The sequence below is a fragment of the Centruroides sculpturatus genome, unplaced genomic scaffold (assembly GCF_000671375.1).
Source record: "Centruroides sculpturatus isolate CEXI.00-Female unplaced genomic scaffold, Cexi_2.0 scaffold233, whole genome shotgun sequence".
Lineage (NCBI taxonomy): Eukaryota > Metazoa > Arthropoda > Arachnida > Scorpiones > Buthidae > Centruroides > Centruroides sculpturatus.
In genome coordinates, this window is record NW_019384616.1 from 742,339 (window position 1) to 765,046 (window position 22,708).

The 22,708-nt window shown below is 23.4% G+C and overlaps 2 protein-coding genes across 2 annotated transcripts in view; one reads left to right on the plus strand and one right to left on the minus strand.

Annotated features, from left to right (window-relative positions):
* Positions 1 to 21,993, plus strand: part of LOC111625379 (RYamide receptor-like) — a 27,510-nt gene extending 5,517 nt beyond the window's left edge. The window contains exons 2-5 of the mRNA XM_023368514.1: positions 11,295 to 11,542; positions 19,792 to 20,567; positions 21,110 to 21,495; positions 21,875 to 21,993. Of these exons, the coding sequence (XP_023224282.1) occupies positions 19,833 to 20,567; positions 21,110 to 21,495; positions 21,875 to 21,878 (1,125 nt within the window). The 5' untranslated portion in view covers positions 11,295 to 11,542; positions 19,792 to 19,832 and the 3' untranslated portion in view covers positions 21,879 to 21,993. The remainder of the gene's footprint in view (positions 1 to 11,294; positions 11,543 to 19,791; positions 20,568 to 21,109; positions 21,496 to 21,874) is intronic.
* The window catches only part of LOC111625380 (protein spaetzle-like), a 10,979-nt gene continuing 7,541 nt past the window's right edge, over positions 19,271 to 22,708 (minus strand). The window contains exon 5 of the mRNA XM_023368516.1: positions 19,271 to 19,327. Coding sequence (XP_023224284.1) covers positions 19,311 to 19,327 — 17 coding nt within the window. The 3' untranslated portion in view covers positions 19,271 to 19,310. The remainder of the gene's footprint in view (positions 19,328 to 22,708) is intronic.

The window sequence follows — 22,708 nt, forward strand, 5'->3', positions numbered from 1 at the left end:
TTTTTTATTATTATTATTAAATAAAATCTTCAGTTAGAATATTTAAAAATTATTCATTATTCCTTTGCAAGTATGTTTACTTGAACATGTAATAAACGTGTAAATATTACAATACTTATATATATATAATAAAGATATTATTTATTTAGAAACGAATAACGAATAATCGAAAATAAACACCGAAAATGTTTCAATAAAAAAAAGGGTAAACTGTTTTCTTTTTCTTTTTTGTAAAGTGAATTCTGATTGGCATGTAGTCGAGAATAGTTTCTGCTATTTATTTTTTTTTCTGACAAAATATTTCATTTCTTGTATCAAATCAGATCGCAGATGTCTTCTTTCTAGACGATGTGCAGACTTCAGTGAAGAAAATCTCTTAAGAGTTTCCGAAAGAAGTAAAAAAAAAATTACATATAGATACGTCACAGTCGTATATTATTTATATTAAAACACAACAAATATCTTTCAAAAATTATAAAGAATTTAATACGATATCGAATTTAGAAGTACTCATTTAATCAATAAGTTAATTAATCCTCAACTGTACAGTGGCACGTTTTTCTATGGGCAAAAAGGACAATTTCTCACTAACAGGGACCTCAAATCAATCTTTTATAAGAAAATATTCCCCCCCAAAAAAATCCCCGGAAGAAAAGGATCTGAAGCTAAAACTATACATGGGACCTCTTAATTTAAATTTACATGGGCGCTCAAGAAGCTACGGTATAACACGCCACTGCAACTGTGAACTGTTATAGCATCAACATCACATGAATTATTGATTTTAATTTATAAATATGTAGAGTTTTATTTTATGGTTATGCTAAATATAAGACATTTTAATAAGGAGACTTTTCAGGTTCATATAATGTTATGATAATGTGAAAAGAGATTTGAAAGAAAGTGTTTGAAGTTAAAAAAATCCACATGAAAACTGAACCAGGACTGTCTTAGATGTTAACCACCATTGAAAGCATCATCCGGAAACTTCTGTAACTTGATGCTTGAACTACCTTGTTTCACGTGATGGATTGACGATCTTCCTGTTAGCGAGGAAAAAAAAAAATAGAAAAGTTTAGCAAATATAAGGCCTATTACTCATTAATATAACATTAAGATCACATTTTTTGTGAAAAAAACGAGCGATTTTCACAAATATAATTTATTAAAAGTATATATAATATACTTTTCTATTTGAATTATGAATTATGTAACAAATTATGTAAAATGAATTATGTAACAAATAAAACATTTTATTTAAACTCTAAAATATTTACCTTTTTGTGGACATTTTATTGACAGTTCGGCTATTGGCTTGTGGCTATTGATCGTTACGCTGTCAGTTGAAATGATATCATTTGAGTCTTTCTCCTATGGGGAATCAAAACATGCAAGATGGGAAGTCACAGCTACTTGACTGTAATGACTACAAATAAAAAGTTCAATTAAACTGTTTCTTTTCTTTAATTTTAAATTAGAAATGTTCTTATTTTTCTCATTTGAAAAGCTTTAATTTCATTACTTATCTGTAAAAACTTATTAATTAATTGTTATAGAAGTTTTAATTTAACGTGTAATACAGGAAAAAAAAATATAAATATTTCCTATAAGCTTGGAATCCTCGAAAATTCGGTATGGAGCCTTTTGCCTTTTTTAAAACAAATATGGGTTTTATTACTTAAATTTACTTTTAGATAATGAAAATGGCATTAATTTGTAGGGGTAGGAACCATTGTAGGCCCACTAAATTTTCTTCAGGCTCGGGAAAAATCCCCAACTCACTCTTCCTCACGATGGTCCTGCCTAGATCTAGCTACAAGGCCCATAATATAATAATATTGATTACAATGCATTCTGTACACCTTAGATCAAGGTTTAATTCGTAATAAATTTCTTAAACGTTCTTCGTTTACTTTAAAGAAATGAAATTTATCATTCGAGCCTTTCTTATAATCCATCAATTCGTAAAACAACAAATTTTCCAAAATATGTAAACCTGTCACGAATATATATACAGGTCATCAATCAAATTTAAACAAGTTCTCGACAGATTTTGTGACCAAAATGGTAATCGGTTACTAAACCTAACGCAATTTATTACAAAAACTAATTTTATTTAACATAAAAAATAGGATAAAAATGCTCATATCGATTAATAATCTTCTATTGATACTATAAAAAGTATTATCGATCCGGCGGGTTATTAATAAACTGACATTTTTATAGTGTAATATTTAGAAATATCGAATAATTTAACGATTTTAATGACTTATAACAATTATATTTTACTCCAAATTATTAAATATATTTAAAGATTAATTAATATCTTATGTTTTATGATCGGTTGACCTGCACCACTCTGCTGTTATCGGGGAAAGTATGATTTACAGGGGCAAGTCATTACTAATTTGAGATGGAGAGCGTATATTTTAGATTGAATAGATTAAAAATAGAATTAAAAATTGCAGGTTGACATTGCAACGATATCACAAATTATTTTGTACAGTATTTTGCTAATAAATTCGCTTATAAAAAATAAAAATATCCAAGTTTTAGTAAGTCGTGATACATTTTTAAATTACTTAAAAATTATATATTTTTCCTTTTTCTTCTTTCAACTCTGCAGGAATTAAATCACTTCATATACAGGTGTTGAGACTGTTAGTACTTTTCATAAAACTTCTAGTCTTGCTTTATGACTTAGAAGTTCGGATGTAGTAATAACGTATGTGAAATTGGAATGGTTAAGATACAGTTATTTTGCCAGTAGAAAAATGTTTTATTGGCATTTGTGTAGCAAAATATTTTTAAAATGACGCTTTCTTTAGCTATTTTTTTCTAGATAATTTTTCGTAAATGTTTTTGAATCTCTTCCTACTTTTGATGCATTACTTTAATATTTTGTTGTATCTCGTGTTGAGAAATTCTAAAATGTAAATATACATATTTATATATAAATCTACAGAATAGGAAAAAGTATTTTGCAACTGCGGAAATTTCCAGATTTCGATTCATATTGATGCTCATGTTATAGAACGTGTATATATATATATATATCTGTATACATATATTTATTTCTTAAAGCATTTATTTTTCCTAAAGTTTTCAAACTTCACTGATATACTTTTAAATTTAAAGATTTAAACTATATATATATTTTTAATATTGCAAATTTTATAGTTTATTTTCTTTTAAAAGTTTAGAATTTTATTGTGGAGCATAAGATAAAATAATAGTTTAATTTTAAAAAGAAATTGTTTAAAAATTAATAATTAAATCGACAGGATAATCTTTTAAAAGTATTTTATTATAAATATTTTTTTTATTTCCCAACTTTACTTTGAATAATAATAATAATAATAAAATAAATAAATAAATAATTCATCACTTTAACTTTTATTAAAGTTTTAACTGCATAAAGTTTATTTTAATTAAATAATTTTATTATTTATTCATTTTATACATTTATAATATATCTATAAAACTAATATTAAATTTTTTAAAGTAGAATTTATGAATTAAATATTTGTTTAATAATTTTTTTTTTAATTTAACTCAGGTCGATTCTACTAAAAATATAACAATTTAAGTAAAATTATCTCATTATTTTTTTTTATATTTTAATAAATATTAATTAATTCTACTCCTTATAAATTCTAAATATACGATTTTAAAATAAGAATTTATTTTTAAATGCATGATGAGTGATTAAAATCCTTCTTTCTTTAATGAAAAGAATGGAGAAGAAAATAAATAAATGTATAAAAAATATTTTGAAAAAATAATAATAAAATCCGCTCTGAAGAAAATTGATTAAAAAGATTTTCTCACTCAAAATTGGAACTTAAAAATAAAAAAAAATATATATAAAGAAATTTATTAATATTGATGGTCAAGAAAGTTCTTTAGAACTAAAATGAAAGCGAAACTATTTGATGAAAGAAAAATGAATGAATGGCAGATCATTTGTTGCTGAATTTAAATAGAAAAATATATATTAAAAAAAATTATTACGGAAGTTCTAATATTGGATAAATTATATTCAATATCCGAAATTCTTATATAAAATATCTTACATTATATAAAAAATATTCACATAATATTTCCACTTGTAAGAACTTTCCTGCAATTAAACGTATTATATAAGGTTTATTTTTATATATTATATTTATTTATATATTATAGGCTATATATTTCGATTACATACATTAGTTTATTAGTTATTGGGTTAAAATTCTTCATAACTGAATCAATACAAAAGTACTTAACATAAAATTACTAATAATAGATTTAAATTTAATTCTAGTTTAATTTATAAAATTTCAAACTGAACTAGAATTAAATATTAATAAACTAGAAATATAGTAAAAAATAAAAGAGAAATATCGAAGAGTTTTATACGAAATAAATAATTAAATAAATAAAATTATCATTTTGTATAATACGATTTTTAAAATAAACTTAAATAAAAGAAGGCCTATATTTATTATTATTATTATTATTTTTTTAATATTAGGAAAAGTAATAAACTTCTAGAATTTAAAAAAAATTACAATTTAAGAAAGTAAAATGTATGCCGACTTTTAAATTTACCACATTAACTAGCATATAGCGTGCTTTAACCCGGTGTTAGTAGGTAATCTATCTTTGAGTTGGTCATAAAATTCTCACCAATATGGACATTTCTGTACTTATTCTAGTTTCTTCTCCCTTAGTTTACATTTGAAAGTTTCGTGGTACATTGTAAAATATCATAAATATTTATAACATCAATCATTAAAACGGTTTCGAAAGTCTATCATTAACAGATAATACAAATAAATAAGTAATATTCCATATGTTTTTTTTAAGAAAAAATCTTACAATAACCTCTGCAAATGATGTCGGAAATTTTGGCAAAGACGTTTGAAATTAAATTTATGGACTAGTAAAGTTGTTAAATAATTTTGTTTCTTTACTTCGTTAACGTAATTTAATTCATTGTCAGAAGATGAAGTTAAACTAATTTTAACGTACTACAGTATGTAGTTTTGTTTATCTAATTTGTGATGTAATTAATGATTCTGATGTATATATTTCTGAGTCTAAATATATCATTGATCAATGAATAAAAAAAGGGGTAATTTTTAATTGGTTTCTATTCTAATTTATCTGATATTTTTTTTTATCATTGAAATTTTCTTCGAAACTTTCCTCTACTCTTCTGTCAACAAGTTCTGTCAACAATCCAAAATTACTTGGAATGTTTCGGGTATTCCCACGAGTCTACGGACGATAATAAAATAAACCGTTTTAAATCTAAAATTGAAAAATAAATCATTAAATAATTTAATAAAAATTAAAATTTATGTCGATTGTACTATAATGTATACGTTATATATATATATATATGATTATCAATTTATTATGTTTTCGACAAATTAGAAAAAAAGAAAAATAATTCAAATTAAGGTCGAAAAAAATTTAATTAATTTTTTTAATCTTAAAGCATTTTATGTCATTTCTATATTGGCGCCTTATAAGCCTCGTAGGGCCCAGACAAATTTGAATTAGGGGGCGTACAATTCAGTACAGCGTTGACTTCAGACATTATTCTTCGGAAGAATTTTTTCGGGAAATATTTTATTTTATAAAAGGGACTCCTGTTTGCAGATCCCCTAGGCAATTGTCCTTTTTGCCCATAGGATAACGCGTATAGTAATAATATAAATCATTCAAAAAAAAATAGGCTCGAATTAAATTTATGAATACGCAATTTATGAAAACTGTTTAATTGTTCATGTACTATTTTTTTTCTTTTCTTTTGACCTCGTTGTACTTGGTTTGTTTATTTCCTGTGTTCCTTCTATACAATTGCAACTTTTCTTCATGCTTAGCTTAGTGATGCAATTCATTCTATTGGAGAGTGTCTTTTTTCGATAGATCTATGCAAGAAAAACAATTAAATACTTTCCGAAATTATAGAATAAACTCTTATGAAGCTCACTGTTGATCCCTATTCGCAAATAGTTTTAAACACTACAAGTTTATCTACGATAATCAATATCATCCATTCTCTATAACCGTATCGATCTAATAGTAACAATTGCCTTTAGCCAAGCTTATAACTATAATTAAGACATTTATACGCAGATTTAATAAATTTTATTGATTAAATTTAAAGTTGAAAAGAACCATTTAACACTTTTAAACAGAATAAATTTCCATAAATTAATAATTTAAATAATTTTTATATTTATATATATTAAAAAATGTAATAAATTTAATCAATTCAGAAAAGATTCTTTAAACAATAAAAAATTAATAAAAGTTATTTATTTTTGTAATAAAAATTAATAATAAAATTTTATATTTAATTTTAACAAATAAAAATTTATTTAATGTATTAAAATTTTTAAAAATTCATAATTTAGTGATATCGAATGTATAATACTTTTTTTTACTATAAACTGTTATAAATACATTAAAACCTGTTTAAAACGAACAGTATCGGACATAAAACATCTACAAAACGGGAAAATTCCCGTTCTGTATATGTTTTATGTTTTTATTAATTAACTCTTCTAGAAAGTTCAGAGAAACAGCAGTGCTGTATTGTCAACTCTTCTAAACAATTAAAATAAAATCTTAATAAAGAAAATGATGATAATAACTATCGTATTCGAGAAGTCAACCAAACCTGAGCCACAACTTACAGCAATGTACTGTACTGTACAATAGAATTTAACTGATATTAAACTGAAAAATTCGAAGAGTCTGTTTCCGTGTTAAACAGGTTTGAAGTTCGTAATAGTATTAATTTTCCATTTTAAACATGATTTGCTGTATTTTAGTAAATTTAGATCTACAGAAAATTACTATAATTTAGTTAAAAGTTACGATAGTTGATAGTTTCACTTAAAATAGATTCTATAATATCAACAAAAAATAATTTAGCTTTTAATCTATTGTCAGATTTTCTATTGCTTCATCACGTATATTCATTCAAACTGTTTACCATCCATTAGAATATCCATTAATCATACAAGTAAACATTATCGTTCTTCCTTTTCCCTATATTATCTCGAATATCCCCAAATATCAAGCCATGACATTATTATGCGACAGATTTTTGTTCTAAGGAATAATCGATAAGCTAAGAAATTAATCTAATTTAATGATTCTCTTCTTGATTTTAATTATAAGGAAATTTTGGCATTCGGTCACTTTACTATCATTTCAAGCATAAAATAGCTTCATTAATATATTTTCTAAAAATAAATTCCTTCCTTTACTAAGAATTTTCCAAACTGTACTTAAAACGAATTTACAATTTAAAAAATGTGTTTTAATAAATATTAATGCCGAATTTAATTACTATAATTAAATTATACGTTAAATATTACGATTCTTTACTCCAGTTTATTAACGAATAAAATATAATTATGTAAAAAAAAAAAGAACAGAAATTAACCAGATATAAATTCGTTTAAATTAATTTTAATGGAATGAAAGTTTTATTAACCTTTATTAGATAATATACTGATCTTATGAGAATAAATATAAAACTATTCATTGTGCTGTACACCTATAAATTTCCACTGTCAGTCTGTTCTGTCCTTCCTTAATCTCGAGAAGGGTGTTAGATAAATGAAAGACGAAACTAACTAAGGAAAGCTTGGGGCAGGAGGTCCTAATTACCTATACACTAACTTCCGGTATAAAACGGAAGTCACGTGCTTTCAATTCAAAGATTTTTCCCAGAACGGAGTTAGATAGATGACCGGCATGACTCTGTTGTTGTCAGGTAAAGTATGATGTACAGGGGCTAATTCGAGATGGAGAGCATATATTTTAAATTAAATAAATTAAAAATACAATTAAAAATTGCATAAATAAATAGTTTGGTTATCTAATGTTATGAAAACAAAGCCGAAATAATAACTAACTATAAATAGATTTAGTTCATAGAGTTATAAATTATTTCAGAAAATATTAAATTCTCCAGACTAATCGTACATAAAAGTACAAAAATATATATATATTTTTAAAATTAATTTAAAATATTATTTAACGATAAGGAAAATTATTTTTTAAATCCCTAATTTTTTTTTAAATTTTTATTCTTAAAATATATTAAATGTATGTTATTATTGTTGGGTAAAGTTATAATTAAAAATATCTTTTTGCTGGAATTTTCTATAATATTTTAATAAAAATATTGAATTTCCTCAAGCTATTGTTTTTTCACGATTCGTGGGGTATTTTTTTTCTGCATCTTTACTTTAAAAATAAATGTTAAAATTTAATTAAAAAATATTTTTATAACTCTTGACAGTTTCTTTTATAAAATATTTTATTAAGAGTTTCTTTAAAAAAAAAATAATAATAAATCATGTTTTATTAGGTATAAATTTTAAGATTTTTATATATACAGTTTTTTTGTATTGCTAGAAAGTTATTGCTTATATATTTTTATATACGGTATATATTATATTATATTTTTTTAACTGTTAAGATGTCGAATGGCATCTAAACAAAAAATTCGAGTTTTTCTCATGTAAAGTTTAAATATAGACGATTAAATTGTATCGAATCGATAGAAGAATGCAAAAATTCATAAATATTATCGATTATTATATACTTTTTTCTTCTGTTTTTTTACAAATAAAATAGTTTTAGGTAACAGTTCGATTGAAGCCAAACACTTCCTTTGAAAGAATCTGTAGAGTTTTTCAAGAAACGTGTTTGTTTTATATCCGGACTTTTGACATTTCTAAGAAAAAGTTGTGACTTCAACAAATTATTCTAACTGAAACAAATTTTATTTTTAACTTTTAAAAAATAAAAATAAAATAATAAAATACAAGCCGAAACTCATTACTCTACTTCACTAAACGTTATGCAAATACTTGTTTAAAGAGTTAATTCTTCTCAACAACGTTTAGTTTACCAATAAAAAAGAAGGAAAAAAAAAACAATAATAAAATTTAGTAAACATTAAAGATAAATATTTTATAAATTATAAACAGTGTCGTGAATGTAAACAAAGTACTAAATTTTATGATAATTTAATAGTTCTGTTAATTTGACTACATATTACTGAGAATTTACAGTCATTTGCATTTATTTAAAATAATATGATAACAAATTTATTAACTATAAATGAACCACATTATGTAGTTACCAATCTATATTTGATCATATCAGATTGATAAACGAAGCCAATGAAATAATAACTATTCATTAAATCAATGTATGAGATAAGAAAAGTATTGATAAGTAATCGATTTAAATATCAAAATAAAATATATTATGATAAATATCTTAATAAGTTAAATATATATATTTTTACCTGAAAAACTTTTGTTTAAACTTCAACTTTCTTATAATATATATATATATATAATCTGATTATTGAGTTTGAGATCAAATCTCAAGAGAGAATGCTCCGAATTCATGATTTTATTCTTGATCTCTAGAGGTTGCTAGAGGGAAAATATCTTTAAAAAAAAAGTAATAAAAATTAAATATTATTTTTTTAAACATTTAAATAAAATTACATTAATAATAAATTTAAATTTTTTTATGAAATTAGATAGATAAATAAATAAATTACTTTTTATATCTTTGAACTTTGTGAGGAATACAACAACGTCACTTCCTTTCTCCAATCACGATTTGTTTCACTAATTTTAAAAGTGTTCCGTAAACTTGAAAGTCTTCGTGATTGGTGGAAAACAGGACACGACATTGCTCGAGTTTGAATTTATTATCATCCATACTAAATGTTTATCTTTTCTATAAATAAAAAGTAATTACAGTATTAATCATAATTGAAAGCATCTATTTAGATAATTAAAAAGTATACATTACAACAAATACATTATAATAAAAGTAAACAAAAATCTATATTCTTCTTTTTTTCAAAAATAAATGAAATCAAGTAAACACGCAATTGGCTCATTGACCGATTTTCTAAAGTTTAACATTTTCTAATAATTGAAAAAAAAACGTAAAAGAAAAATTTAAGGATTATTCTACAAAATTTAACAACTTCAATTATTTTTCTTTAATAAATAAAATTGTTTACCTGATTAAAAATAATAATAATAATTCAATTGATTTAGCCTACACAATTAATACAGTAACGATTATCTTTTCTTTATTTCATGTAATATTTATTATTAATAATTGAAAGAACTCATGATTTATAATATCTTACAATGATCAAATTTCAGAATCATTTAAGTTTTCAAACGTAAAGTACTTGATGTGGATAAGTAGTATTAATGACAAACCATTCTTAGAAAGGTTTGATCGTTATTTAAATTTCCAAATCATCATTAGTTATTGTCATAAGATCTTTGATTAAATCTTCCCAAAGAATAATTGTACAACTTCACTTTCTAATTTAAAATTAAAAAAAAAAATTATCTTCTATAACTATTTATTTATTTATTTTTAAATCTTTATTTTGGGATTATAAAATTTTCTTAAACTTTCTTAGTTTAAAGTAAGAAAAATAATAGTTCTTACGCTGAGTAACTTTTGTCATTCTATACAAATACTCATTTTTGAAATTTTTGAAATAAAATGATTTATTTTTAAAGTAAAATATAAAAAGAAATTATTTCTATTTTGTCAGCTGTTTATGATCTTTTATATTATTATTATTTTATTTTTTTATTATTTTTATTTTGATGCGCCAAAGTCTGCTATACGAATTTTTCTAGTTATTTTTAAATAAATTTTCGATGAAATATATTATATTAAATATTAAATATTTAATAATATTTTAATAATATATATTTATATAAAGATAATATTTATTATTTTCTTTAAATTATTTTTTTAAGAAAAAAAAAAACTTTATCGGAAGCGGTTTATCTGTTTTGTGACTTCAGCAGATGGGTTATGTTCTTGTTACTGAAGTAACCAGTAAGTGTTTGTCGCTATAACAGTTATTGGTATGTTTAAGAGCAAACAAGTATCAAGAATATCCGCGATGAAAGCTAAAAATTTAACACAATAATAATACTTTAGTTTAGGTAAAGATATAATATATTTATTTAAAGCAAAATTACGTTATTTACTTATTAAAATAAATAAATAAATTTAAGAGCTTACAATCAAGCAAAGAATTATACGTTAAATTATCTACTTTATTTAATTTTCTTATAAAATATTAATAAAACAATCTAAGCTTCCTTAAAATATATAAGATTTATCTTAAATGTTAATAATTTTTTTATATATTTTTTTAAAGAGTATAAGCGTAGTAAATTATATAAAATTATAATTGTTATTTACAGATAATAGTGATTAATATTTTAATAGTAAAAAAGAGTTTATTGACGACGTTGTTATTGAGTGTTCTTTAGTGTGAGCCAAGCGGTGCGCGATCTATGAAGCTGTGCCATGCGCCCTCCTACTGACAACATTAAGGATTGTGAGAGCACTGGGCAGTACTGGCAAGGATGATAAAGCTGTAACATTACCGCTCATGCCTCCTAAGTTCACGGCTGGAATTACCTGTAGTCTTACAACCTTTTATTATATGGTAAGTAATGCCAAAATTTTGTTCTTCTAAGTGCATTTCTTAATATAAAAATCATTTCGAAGATATAATATATAAAATTTCTATTATAAATNTATTAAAAATTTCTAAAAATATAGAAACTGTATATGTGTATATATATAATTAAAATAAAATGCAAATTTTATAAACAAATATAAAAAAAAAATTTATATATTTTATTAATATGAAGTGTATTGTTTAATATTCTCTTGGATATATAACTTGAAAGAAGAAAAGCATATTCTCATACTAAAAATAGTCTCAATACTCTTATATCTCACATATTTACTCTAAATCTCAATATGCTATATTGATTGTATATTGAGCGTTTGTTTTATAAACAGATTTAAACTTTTAAAAATAAAAATTTCTACTTTCGTATGCTATATTAATCGATTTAAAAGTTTTGCTATATATTTTACTACATTTTTTTTTTTTGAATTATTTCTAATGCATTTTGATCATTGAAACTTTCAATAATCTATATTCGATCTAGTAACTTTTTTTATTTTATTTTTCCATATAAAAATAGGATATTTTAAGATTCACGACATCACTTTGTATGTTCTTTTTCTTTAAAAAGTAAAATTTATAATGGCTATGTTCACTTTTATATCTTAGAAATTTATTCAGAAAGACATTATTTTCTATTTCTAATATTATTTATAATCTTTACTACACACTTTAAGCTATTTATTCAAACATTATATACTATAAATTATACTTTAAACATAGGGTTTCTAACCTTTCTAACTTGTCGATTCCCTTTCCAAAATTTGATTTAATTCTTCGACCCCCTTTCTATACTGTTTTTATTTTATTAAATTTTTAAAAAAATTATTATTTCTATTATATTTTTAAAGATAATTTCTCTATCGAATAAATTAATAGTTTGTATTAGAAGTTTCCAAACGTTATATAGTGTAAATAATTATGTTTACATTATATAAAATAAATAGAAAAAGTTTCACGTCTTAAAGAGCTTAATAAATTGTTTGTAAGAGATAAATTTATTATGATTAAAATTCAATTTATTTTATATCTATATAACCTCATTTTTCCCCTCTTATGTATGTATTCTAAATCTACTTTTATCTCTTTTTAAGATATTGTTTGTTTATCTTTTTATATCCGAAAAAATAATATTACGATTTTCAGACTGATTCAACTGTTGATATAAAGAGTATACGAATTTTTCCAAGTGACTGAATTTAGAAAATAAATTGAATTCAATAAAACATTAATCTTAACCTAAAAAAAATTCTTCTTGATAAGTCTCGTATTGAAGAATTATGTAATTAATCAGTCTACTGATACTTATTTTTGTTTATTTTGGATAATTCTTTTAGATTTTCCTATTTTGCTTTAACATATTTGTGAAAATAACAATAATAATAATAATTAATAACCACATAAGATATTATATTTTAGAGATTTTTGGACATTTATAATAGTAAAAATTTCATTTTATATGTATTTATGTTTACTGTACAGTGAAACCTCTGAATAACGACACTAACGAGAACATTAAAAAAATGGACGTTATTTGGAGAAAAACATTGTTTGGAGATTATTTTAAAGGCAATTTTGTTTTAAAAGAAGCTTACGAAAAAAAATGGCCGCTGTTTTAAAGTTGGAGTTACGGGAGGTAGCCATTATTGGAAGTTTTAGTGTGTTATTTTATGGATTTTTAAATAGTATAAAGTGAAAAATAACAGTAAAATATTAAATCATTGTTTCACCATTATGATTTTTAGAAATAATTATTTTTAATGTTTATAATTTTCATTTTAAATGAAAAAGTTTTTTAAAGCTTAGAGATTTAAAGCTACAGCTTTAACGTCCTTATAGTGTCATATATAAAACTATGCCTTATATTTGATGTAGTTAAATATATCTTGTGTTTTCTTAAACATAAATTTACAAAATAATACTCTTTATTTTAATGTCCTTTAATTATAATAAAAAAAAATTTAATTAATTTAAAAAAAACTGTTTATTCGTTGATATAAATTCATTTTAATTGCTTCACAGTTATATAATCTTCAGAAAATCATTTATAAACTAAGAGACAGATTTTTGTTTCAAAATACTTTTGTAAGTTTTACTCCTCTTTTACAGCAAATTGTCGTAATGACTGCATATTTTTTACTGAAAGTTGATTTAAGAAACAACAGGCTTAATTACTCCTTCTAGCCATAGTCATAGAAACAAATATTAAACAAAGGAAAAAAAAACAAAAAACAAACTTATTTCTTATTTAATCTGTTTTGCTGTTAAAGAATTAACAGTAAAAAAAACAAAACTTTTTTATTGTTAAATATAGATTTTTACAAATAAATAAAGTGACAATTTACTCTTATACAATTTATTTATAATCGTGTAAAATTGCAAATTAGTTCGGTAATTCATAATACGTTACAATTATATTTATTATAGAAACGTTAAAATTAAAATATTTATAGAATAATTTAAATTTAACGATCTAATCATTTGTTACTGTTAAAAATATATTTTTTTCTTACCAATTCCCAAATAAATTAAACAAGTTAAAAGGCTGATAATTGGTAAATACTTTAGAGATGCGTAATTACGTCAGATAAGATCTGTAAATACTAAAGAAATGAAATTCATATAAATCTATTGTTAATTTTTAAACTCTTTATTTGCATTGTTTTTTTAAATAAATTGTTTATATTAAAAATTTAATTATTATAATTTGTTAGAAAAATAAACATTTTAACGTCTCTAATTTGAAAATTATTTTAATTAGATAAATTTACTAATTAGAATAAAATTAAACTTTTACTTGTTAATAAGTATTCTAAATTATACATTTTAATTTAACGCTTTATAAAGACTATTTACTTAATATAATTGTTATTACAATTTTCAATGTTAAGTAGTTAATATTATAGAATTAATATATGCAACAGGTTTAATTATTTAAAAAATTTTTAAGTGATTTTAATATAAATTCGACAAATGAAACAATTCTTTAATTCATAAATGTAACAGTATAAAAAAAATAAAAGAAAAAAAACAATCAGTAGCTAGATAATGAAATTACGTAATAATAGAAAAAATAATACAATAGATTAATTTGATATCAATTACTTTATAGAAAAAATAATAATAATTTCATTACTGGTATAACTCAAAATTGGCACATAAGTATCTTAAAATCGTAATTAGAAATTAAACTAGTATCAATTTATAACTGAAATCGATACTAGATGTTGAGGAATTAATAAAAGCACTTACTTAATTGATTTATATCAATAAATACTATTTTTTTAAAAGAAAAATCTATCCTAAAAACAGGGAAAGTTAGCGCCGGATTACCCACTCAACACGTGAGGAACATGCCTAATTGCTTAATAATACGCTAGGCACAGACCAATTGAAAAAAAATAAAGCAATTTTACCATTGCAAATGTAACTTATATTATAAAATTTATACATAATTATATAATTAGACTTAATTATCTCGTGATCTCTTAAAAGTATGTAGAGGTACCACCAATCTTCTGCGCCTAGGGATCCCTGAAATTCTTAATCCATCACTAGAAAAAGTTTAGTATTTTTCATCGAGAAATTCCAAAAAATAACTTCGTGTAACTTAAATAAATTGATTAAAAATAATTATAAAATCGTAAATTATTATTTTATTAAAGGAATCGTTTTATTCGGAGAGTGTTTCTTCTTCTCGATCTTTAAAAATAGTTTTAAAAATGAAAAAAAAAATAAAAGATAAACTATGATTCTGTTGTAAAACGGCATGTCATAAAAAGTTATGTCAAGCTGTCGTTTGTATTTTAAAAGTATTGAGTTAGATCTTGATGTCATTTTGACATGTACAGTTTCTTTATCTGCTAAAATGAATATTGAATTTTGTTTATTATAATAATATATATATAATAATATTACGATTTTCAGACTGATTCAACTGTTGATATAAAGAGTATACGAATTTTTCCAAGTGACTGAATTTAGAAAATAAATTGAATTCAATAAAACATTAATCTTAACCTAAAAAAAATTCTTCTTGATAAGTCTCGTATTGAAGAATTATGTAATTAATCAGTCTACTGATACTTATTTTTGTTTATTTTGGATAATTCTTTTAGATTTTCCTATTTTGCTTTAACATATTTGTGAAAATAACAATAATAATAATAATTAATAACCACATAAGATATTATATTTTAGAGATTTTTGGACATTTATAATAGTAAAAATTTCATTTTATATGTATTTATGTTTACTGTACAGTGAAACCTCTGAATAACGACACTAACGAGAACATTAAAAAAATGGACGTTATTTGGAGAAAAACATTGTTTGGAGATTATTTTAAAGGCAATTTTGTTTTAAAAGAAGCTTACGAAAAAAAATGGCCGCTGTTTTAAAGTTGGAGTTACGGGAGGTAGCCATTATTGGAAGTTTTAGTGTGTTATTTTATGGATTTTTAAATAGTATAAAGTGAAAAATAACAGTAAAATATTAAATCATTGTTTCACCATTATGATTTTTAGAAATAATTATTTTTAATGTTTATAATTTTCATTTTAAATGAAAAAGTTTTTTAAAGCTTAGAGATTTAAAGCTACAGCTTTAACGTCCTTATAGTGTCATATATAAAACTATGCCTTATATTTGATGTAGTTAAATATATCTTGTGTTTTCTTAAACATAAATTTACAAAATAATACTCTTTATTTTAATGTCCTTTAATTATAATAAAAAAAAATTTAATTAATTTAAAAAAAACTGTTTATTCGTTGATATAAATTCATTTTAATTGCTTCACAGTTATATAATCTTCAGAAAATCATTTATAAACTAAGAGACAGATTTTTGTTTCAAAATACTTTTGTAAGTTTTACTCCTCTTTTACAGCAAATTGTCGTAATGACTGCATATTTTTTACTGAAAGTTGATTTAAGAAACAACAGGCTTAATTACTCCTTCTAGCCATAGTCATAGAAACAAATATTAAACAAAGGAAAAAAAAACAAAAAACAAACTTATTTCTTATTTAATCTGTTTTGCTGTTAAAGAATTAACAGTAAAAAAAACAAAACTTTTTTATTGTTAAATATAGATTTTTACAAATAAATAAAGTGACAATTTACTCTTATACAATTTATTTATAATCGTGTAAAATTGCAAATTAGTTCGGTAATTCATAATACGTTACAATTATATTTATTATAGAAACGTTAAAATTAAAATATTTATAGAATAATTTAAATTTAACGATCTAATCATTTGTTACTGTTAAAAATATATTTTTTTCTTACCAATTCCCAAATAAATTAAACAAGTTAAAAGGCTGATAATTGGTAAATACTTTAGAGATGCGTAATTACGTCAGATAAGATCTGTAAATACTAAAGAAATGAAATTCATATAAATCTATTGTTAATTTTTAAACTCTTTATTTGCATTGTTTTTTTAAATAAATTGTTTATATTAAAAATTTAATTATTATAATTTGTTAGAAAAATAAACATTTTAACGTCTCTAATTTGAAAATTATTTTAATTAGATAAATTTACTAATTAGAATAAAATTAAACTTTTACTTGTTAATAAGTATTCTAAATTATACATTTTAATTTAACGCTTTATAAAGACTATTTACTTAATATAATTGTTATTACAATTTTCAATGTTAAGTAGTTAATATTATAGAATTAATATATGCAACAGGTTTAATTATTTAAAAAATTTTTAAGTGATTTTAATATAAATTCGACAAATGAAACAATTCTTTAATTCATAAATGTAACAGTATAAAAAAAATAAAAGAAAAAAAACAATCAGTAGCTAGATAATGAAATTACGTAATAATAGAAAAAATAATACAATAGATTAATTTGATATCAATTACTTTATAGAAAAAATAATAATAATTTCATTACTGGTATAACTCAAAATTGGCACATAAGTATCTTAAAATCGTAATTAGAAATTAAACTAGTATCAATTTATAACTGAAATCGATACTAGATGTTGAGGAATTAATAAAAGCACTTACTTAATTGATTTATATCAATAAATACTATTTTTTTAAAAGAAAAATCTATCCTAAAAACAGGGAAAGTTAGCGCCGGATTACCCACTCAACACGTGAGGAACATGCCTAATTGCTTAATAATACGCTAGGCACAGACCAATTGAAAAAAAATAAAGCAATTTTACCATTGCAAATGTAACTTATATTATAAAATTTATACATAATTATATAATTAGACTTAATTATCTCGTGATCTCTTAAAAGTATGTAGAGGTACCACCAATCTTCTGCGCCTAGGGATCCCTGAAATTCTTAATCCATCACTAGAAAAAGTTTAGTATTTTTCATCGAGAAATTCCAAAAAATAACTTCGTGTAACTTAAATAAATTGATTAAAAATAATTATAAAATCGTAAATTATTATTTTATTAAAGGAATCGTTTTATTCGGAGAGTGTTTCTTCTTCTCGATCTTTNCGAACATGATTTTTTTTCTGATATTACACAATATTGAGATCAATTTCTTACATTGCACAAAAACAAATAAAATTCTTTAAGTAAAATATTTCATATTTTGCACAAATTTAATGGTAAAAATTATTTTTTCAGCCGTTTAAAATCTTTACAAGATATTTCTTAAATTATAAAATTTATTATTGACAATTACAATTAATTAGTTTAATAATAGTTTGTCTATCTTCACTTCATTCCCTAACACTTCAATTAATTACATACAATCAATTATATAATTAGGAAATTTGCTTACAATCTATTAATTGGATCATGAATATGTTATCTGTTTATTACATTCATCTTCAATATAATTGAATTAATATATTTTTCCAAAATTGTAAAATATCTTATTAACATTAAAATATTTAATGATAATTTTACAGTTATATATAATCTAATTAATTATTTTAAAACTACTTTTACAAATTCTTATAAACATTTAATAAAATTTTATCTGTAAAAATATATAATTGTATATTAATAACATTTATAAGAGTGACAAGAGAGCAACATTTTTGTTATAAAATAGATAATAGAGGACAATTGAATTTCTACTGTATAATGATAAGAATATAATATTATATTATCAAATTGTTTAAATATTCATATCATATGTAACCTTAAGCAGTACCAAGGCAATAATTTACAACCATTATTTTCATTCTATATATTCAATTTATCCATGCTAAATATAACTGTAAAATTCCTCAAATTAGTTGTTCTATTTTATCTACAGTTCAATTTATTTAAGGACTAGAACATTGACTTATTTATTCTCCTATTGAATTGAAAGTTTTCAAATATCTCACTCACATCTTGGCATTTATGAACTATAAATTGATTCAAATATCCCATTTTGCCATTCCAAGTTTTGAAAATATCTTTTATTAAAATTTACAATAAACATTTAAATTTGAACAAATATCTAACTTTAAAAGAAAGGAAAACAAAAAAAAAATCAGTGTAATTAGAGCCAATTTTAAAGAAACTTTCTATTAATTTCATTAAAGATATTAATCAAAAATTAAAATATCTGATCATTTTTTCCCAACCAAATTTCCATACACCATCAAGAAATATGCTGAACCAATTTTTTAAGCATGAAATGACCTTGGAATCATTTATTAAGACGATCAACCGATTGATACATCAATCGTCTTAGATTTTTTTTTTTATTATTTTTCCCAGCATCAGAAGATGAAATCAATCAAACTTTATGTTCTGAATGAATCTCCAACGTCGCTGTTCTTCTTCCGANGAAATTTATATTTTAATGAATTAATTAATAGATTTACAAGATTAATTTTGATATTTTTGATATAGTTCACCTCGTTATATATCGAATCTACAATATATACTATTAATAACTTGTTACATTCTCAATTCCTTAACTACACGTGAACGTGACATTTTAAAGAATCAACATCCTGAAAGAAAAATAATAAATTTATCTACAAACCTTTACAAAATAAAACGTGAAACCATAAAAATTCAAATTTAATATTTGAAAGTGAGAGGAGAATGAATGCCACCAAATTTTACTTCCTTGATATTTTCTTTAAAAATTTTTTATTATATATACCCGTATAAATATATATATTTATCATTAATATTTGAATTTTCTAAACAAGCAAACAGTTGAAATTGTATATATATATTTATATATCTTTTATTTATCCCTTTCTTTCTTTACAGATATGTAAATTTTGAAAGAAGATCCGAAGATCTTAACGATTATGGAGATTTTTAACGAAACAGAAATCGAAGATGAAAATACAGGAAGTAAACCAATGTTACCGAAATTTATCGAAGCTATTATGTGTATTATGTACGTCGCTATATCTATAGCAGCAATTGGAGGTAATGGTATTGTTTGCTACATAGTGATGGCTTATCACCGAATGAGGACTGTCACCAATTTCTTCATTGTTAACCTAGCTGTCGGTGACATCTTAATGGCTTGTCTCTGCATCCCATTTGGTTTTGTTTCCAATTTACTGCTACAATATTGGCCATTTGGAAGTGTCATGTGTGTTCTTGTGTCTTATTCTCAAGCAGTTTCTGTATTCATTAGTGCTTACACGTTAATAGCAATCAGCATAGATAGATACATCGCTATCCTTTATCCTCTTAGACCTCGTATGACTAAACTCCAAGCGAAAATTATTATATTTGTGGTATGGATTGTGGCTTTATTGACACCTTTACCTACAGCTATCATGTCGAGATTAGGACAACCACCGGACTGGATAGAGAAAAATATTACGGAACTGTACGTTTGTACCGAAGCTTGGGAAACGGACGAACAAAGATATTATTACAGTATGGCTCTTATGATATTACAGTATTTTTTCCCATTGATTGTGCTTATTTATACGTATACAAAAATTGCTATAGTCGTCTGGGTCAAAAGAACACCCGGAGAAGCGGAAGATGCTAGAGATCAAAGAATGGCAGCATCTAAAAGAAAAGTAAGTAGAAAAATCAAGAACAGAAATTCTTAAGAACGATTAAATTTAACACAGATAATCACTTTTGTTAATTAATCTTGTTTTAATTAATATAATGCTATTCATTTCCGCATATAAAATTTTATCTAATTAAAATTATTTGAAAATGTCTTTTGACAAACGTGATCTTTGATTGATGAGAATCTGAAAATATTTGCTAAGTACACATAAGTTAAATTGTTAAACAATTTAATAAAAATCTTCACTTTAAGTGCTTAATTGTATTAATTTTATTAAAATTTAATTCAGGGAACAAAGTTTGACTTAATTAACAAATTTTATAGTTTATTATACTGAAATCATGTTAATTATGAAAATTAATCTCTTACGTATCTTCTTTACTTTATTCTTAAGAGGTTTTTAAATTCAGACTATTCTTTCGATTATTTAAAATTACTTTAAAAAAAATTTTTAAACTTCTATAATTTCCTATCTTTCTCTTTTATGTTCTTTGTTATTTGTGCATTCTATCCTTTCCTACACTCTTCTTCCTATTCTTGCAGATGATTAAAATGATGATAACCTGTGTGACTGCTTACTCCTTGTGCTGGCTTCCTCTCAATACTTTTGTTCTTGTGGGGGATCAACATCCTGAGATTTACAAACTACCAGAAATCATCTACGTTTGGTTTGTGTGTCATTGGTTAGCCATGAGTCATACCTGTTATAATCCTCTTATATATTGTTGGATGAATACGAAGATGAGAGCCGGTTTTCAGCATGTTTATCGTAGTGTTTTCTGTCTTCGACAATCTACCCCAAAAGATTTGTTAGAAGTTACACAAATATCTACCGTTCATTATGGTCACGGACAGAAAATTAGTGGTCATCCACTCTCGCGAAAATTCACTCACATAACCAATGATGGCGAAAAGATGTATAGAATTAAGTACGAAATTATTTTATGGTCTATTTTTAGTATTTTCTTTCGTCTTATATTTAAAATTATTCTCAGTTACTTAAAAGGGAATCCCATTTTTACTATATCTTCGCGCGAAATGTGATCTACGTATTCTCAAATTAGATAAATTACTATCAAAAAATCATAATATTTTGACATATATACAGTTAAAAAAATTAAATATTTAATTTAAGTTTTAAAATGATTATTTGATAATTAATAAATTCGAATACAGCGCGCATTCAATATGTAGAAGTAAATGGGACACTCTTAATATATTTTAAAGCATTTTAATCTAAATTAATCAATATAATATATTTTAAGTTTGTTATTATTTAAAATTGAATGAATTTTTTTTTTGTTTCAGATGACAAAAATGATGATAACAATAGTAACAATTTTCACATTGTGTTGGTTACCACTGAACACTTTAATCGTTGTAGCTGACCAAGACGAGCGAGTATGGAAGTATGAAAACATCATTTACATCTGGTTTGTTTGTCACTGGTTAGCAATGAGCCATACATCATATAATCCAATAATTTATTGTTGGATGAATGCAAAATTCCGCGAAGGGTTTAAACAACTTTGTCATCGTATGGGATGTATCAAAATGCGACAAAGATACGGAGATAGTGCACTCAGGAGGAGCAATACATGTACGACATATACAAGTATAAGAAATATGAGCATACGTGGTTCTACTTCGATTTCTCGTATATCTCATATGGACGGTTTCAATAAAAATTTTGCTTTGCCCATACATAGGACTAAGGCACATCCTCACATATCTAGATATGATGATGAATTGGCGAGTGATTCTTACGTATAGGTAAAGATCGTATGTTTTTCTCGTCATCTTCTTGCGCTTTTGTATCTTTATCTAGTATATATCATCCCACTATATACGTGTGCATGTGTGTATGTGTATAATTTATTTTTAAAACATCTTTAATGTTATAATTTGATGTTTTAAAAGTGTGATTTTCTCAATATATTAACATCCTTAAAAAATAATTCCAAGAGTTTATAGTTATTTTACATGTTTTAGGTTGGCTTATACACTCATATTTAACTATTTTAATCACATAAAACATATTAATAAATGTCAAAAAAAATTAAAATTGTATATATGTATGTATATGTCTTATAAAAATTAATTAATTAATTATCTATCTTAAAAAATTAATAAATAATTTTT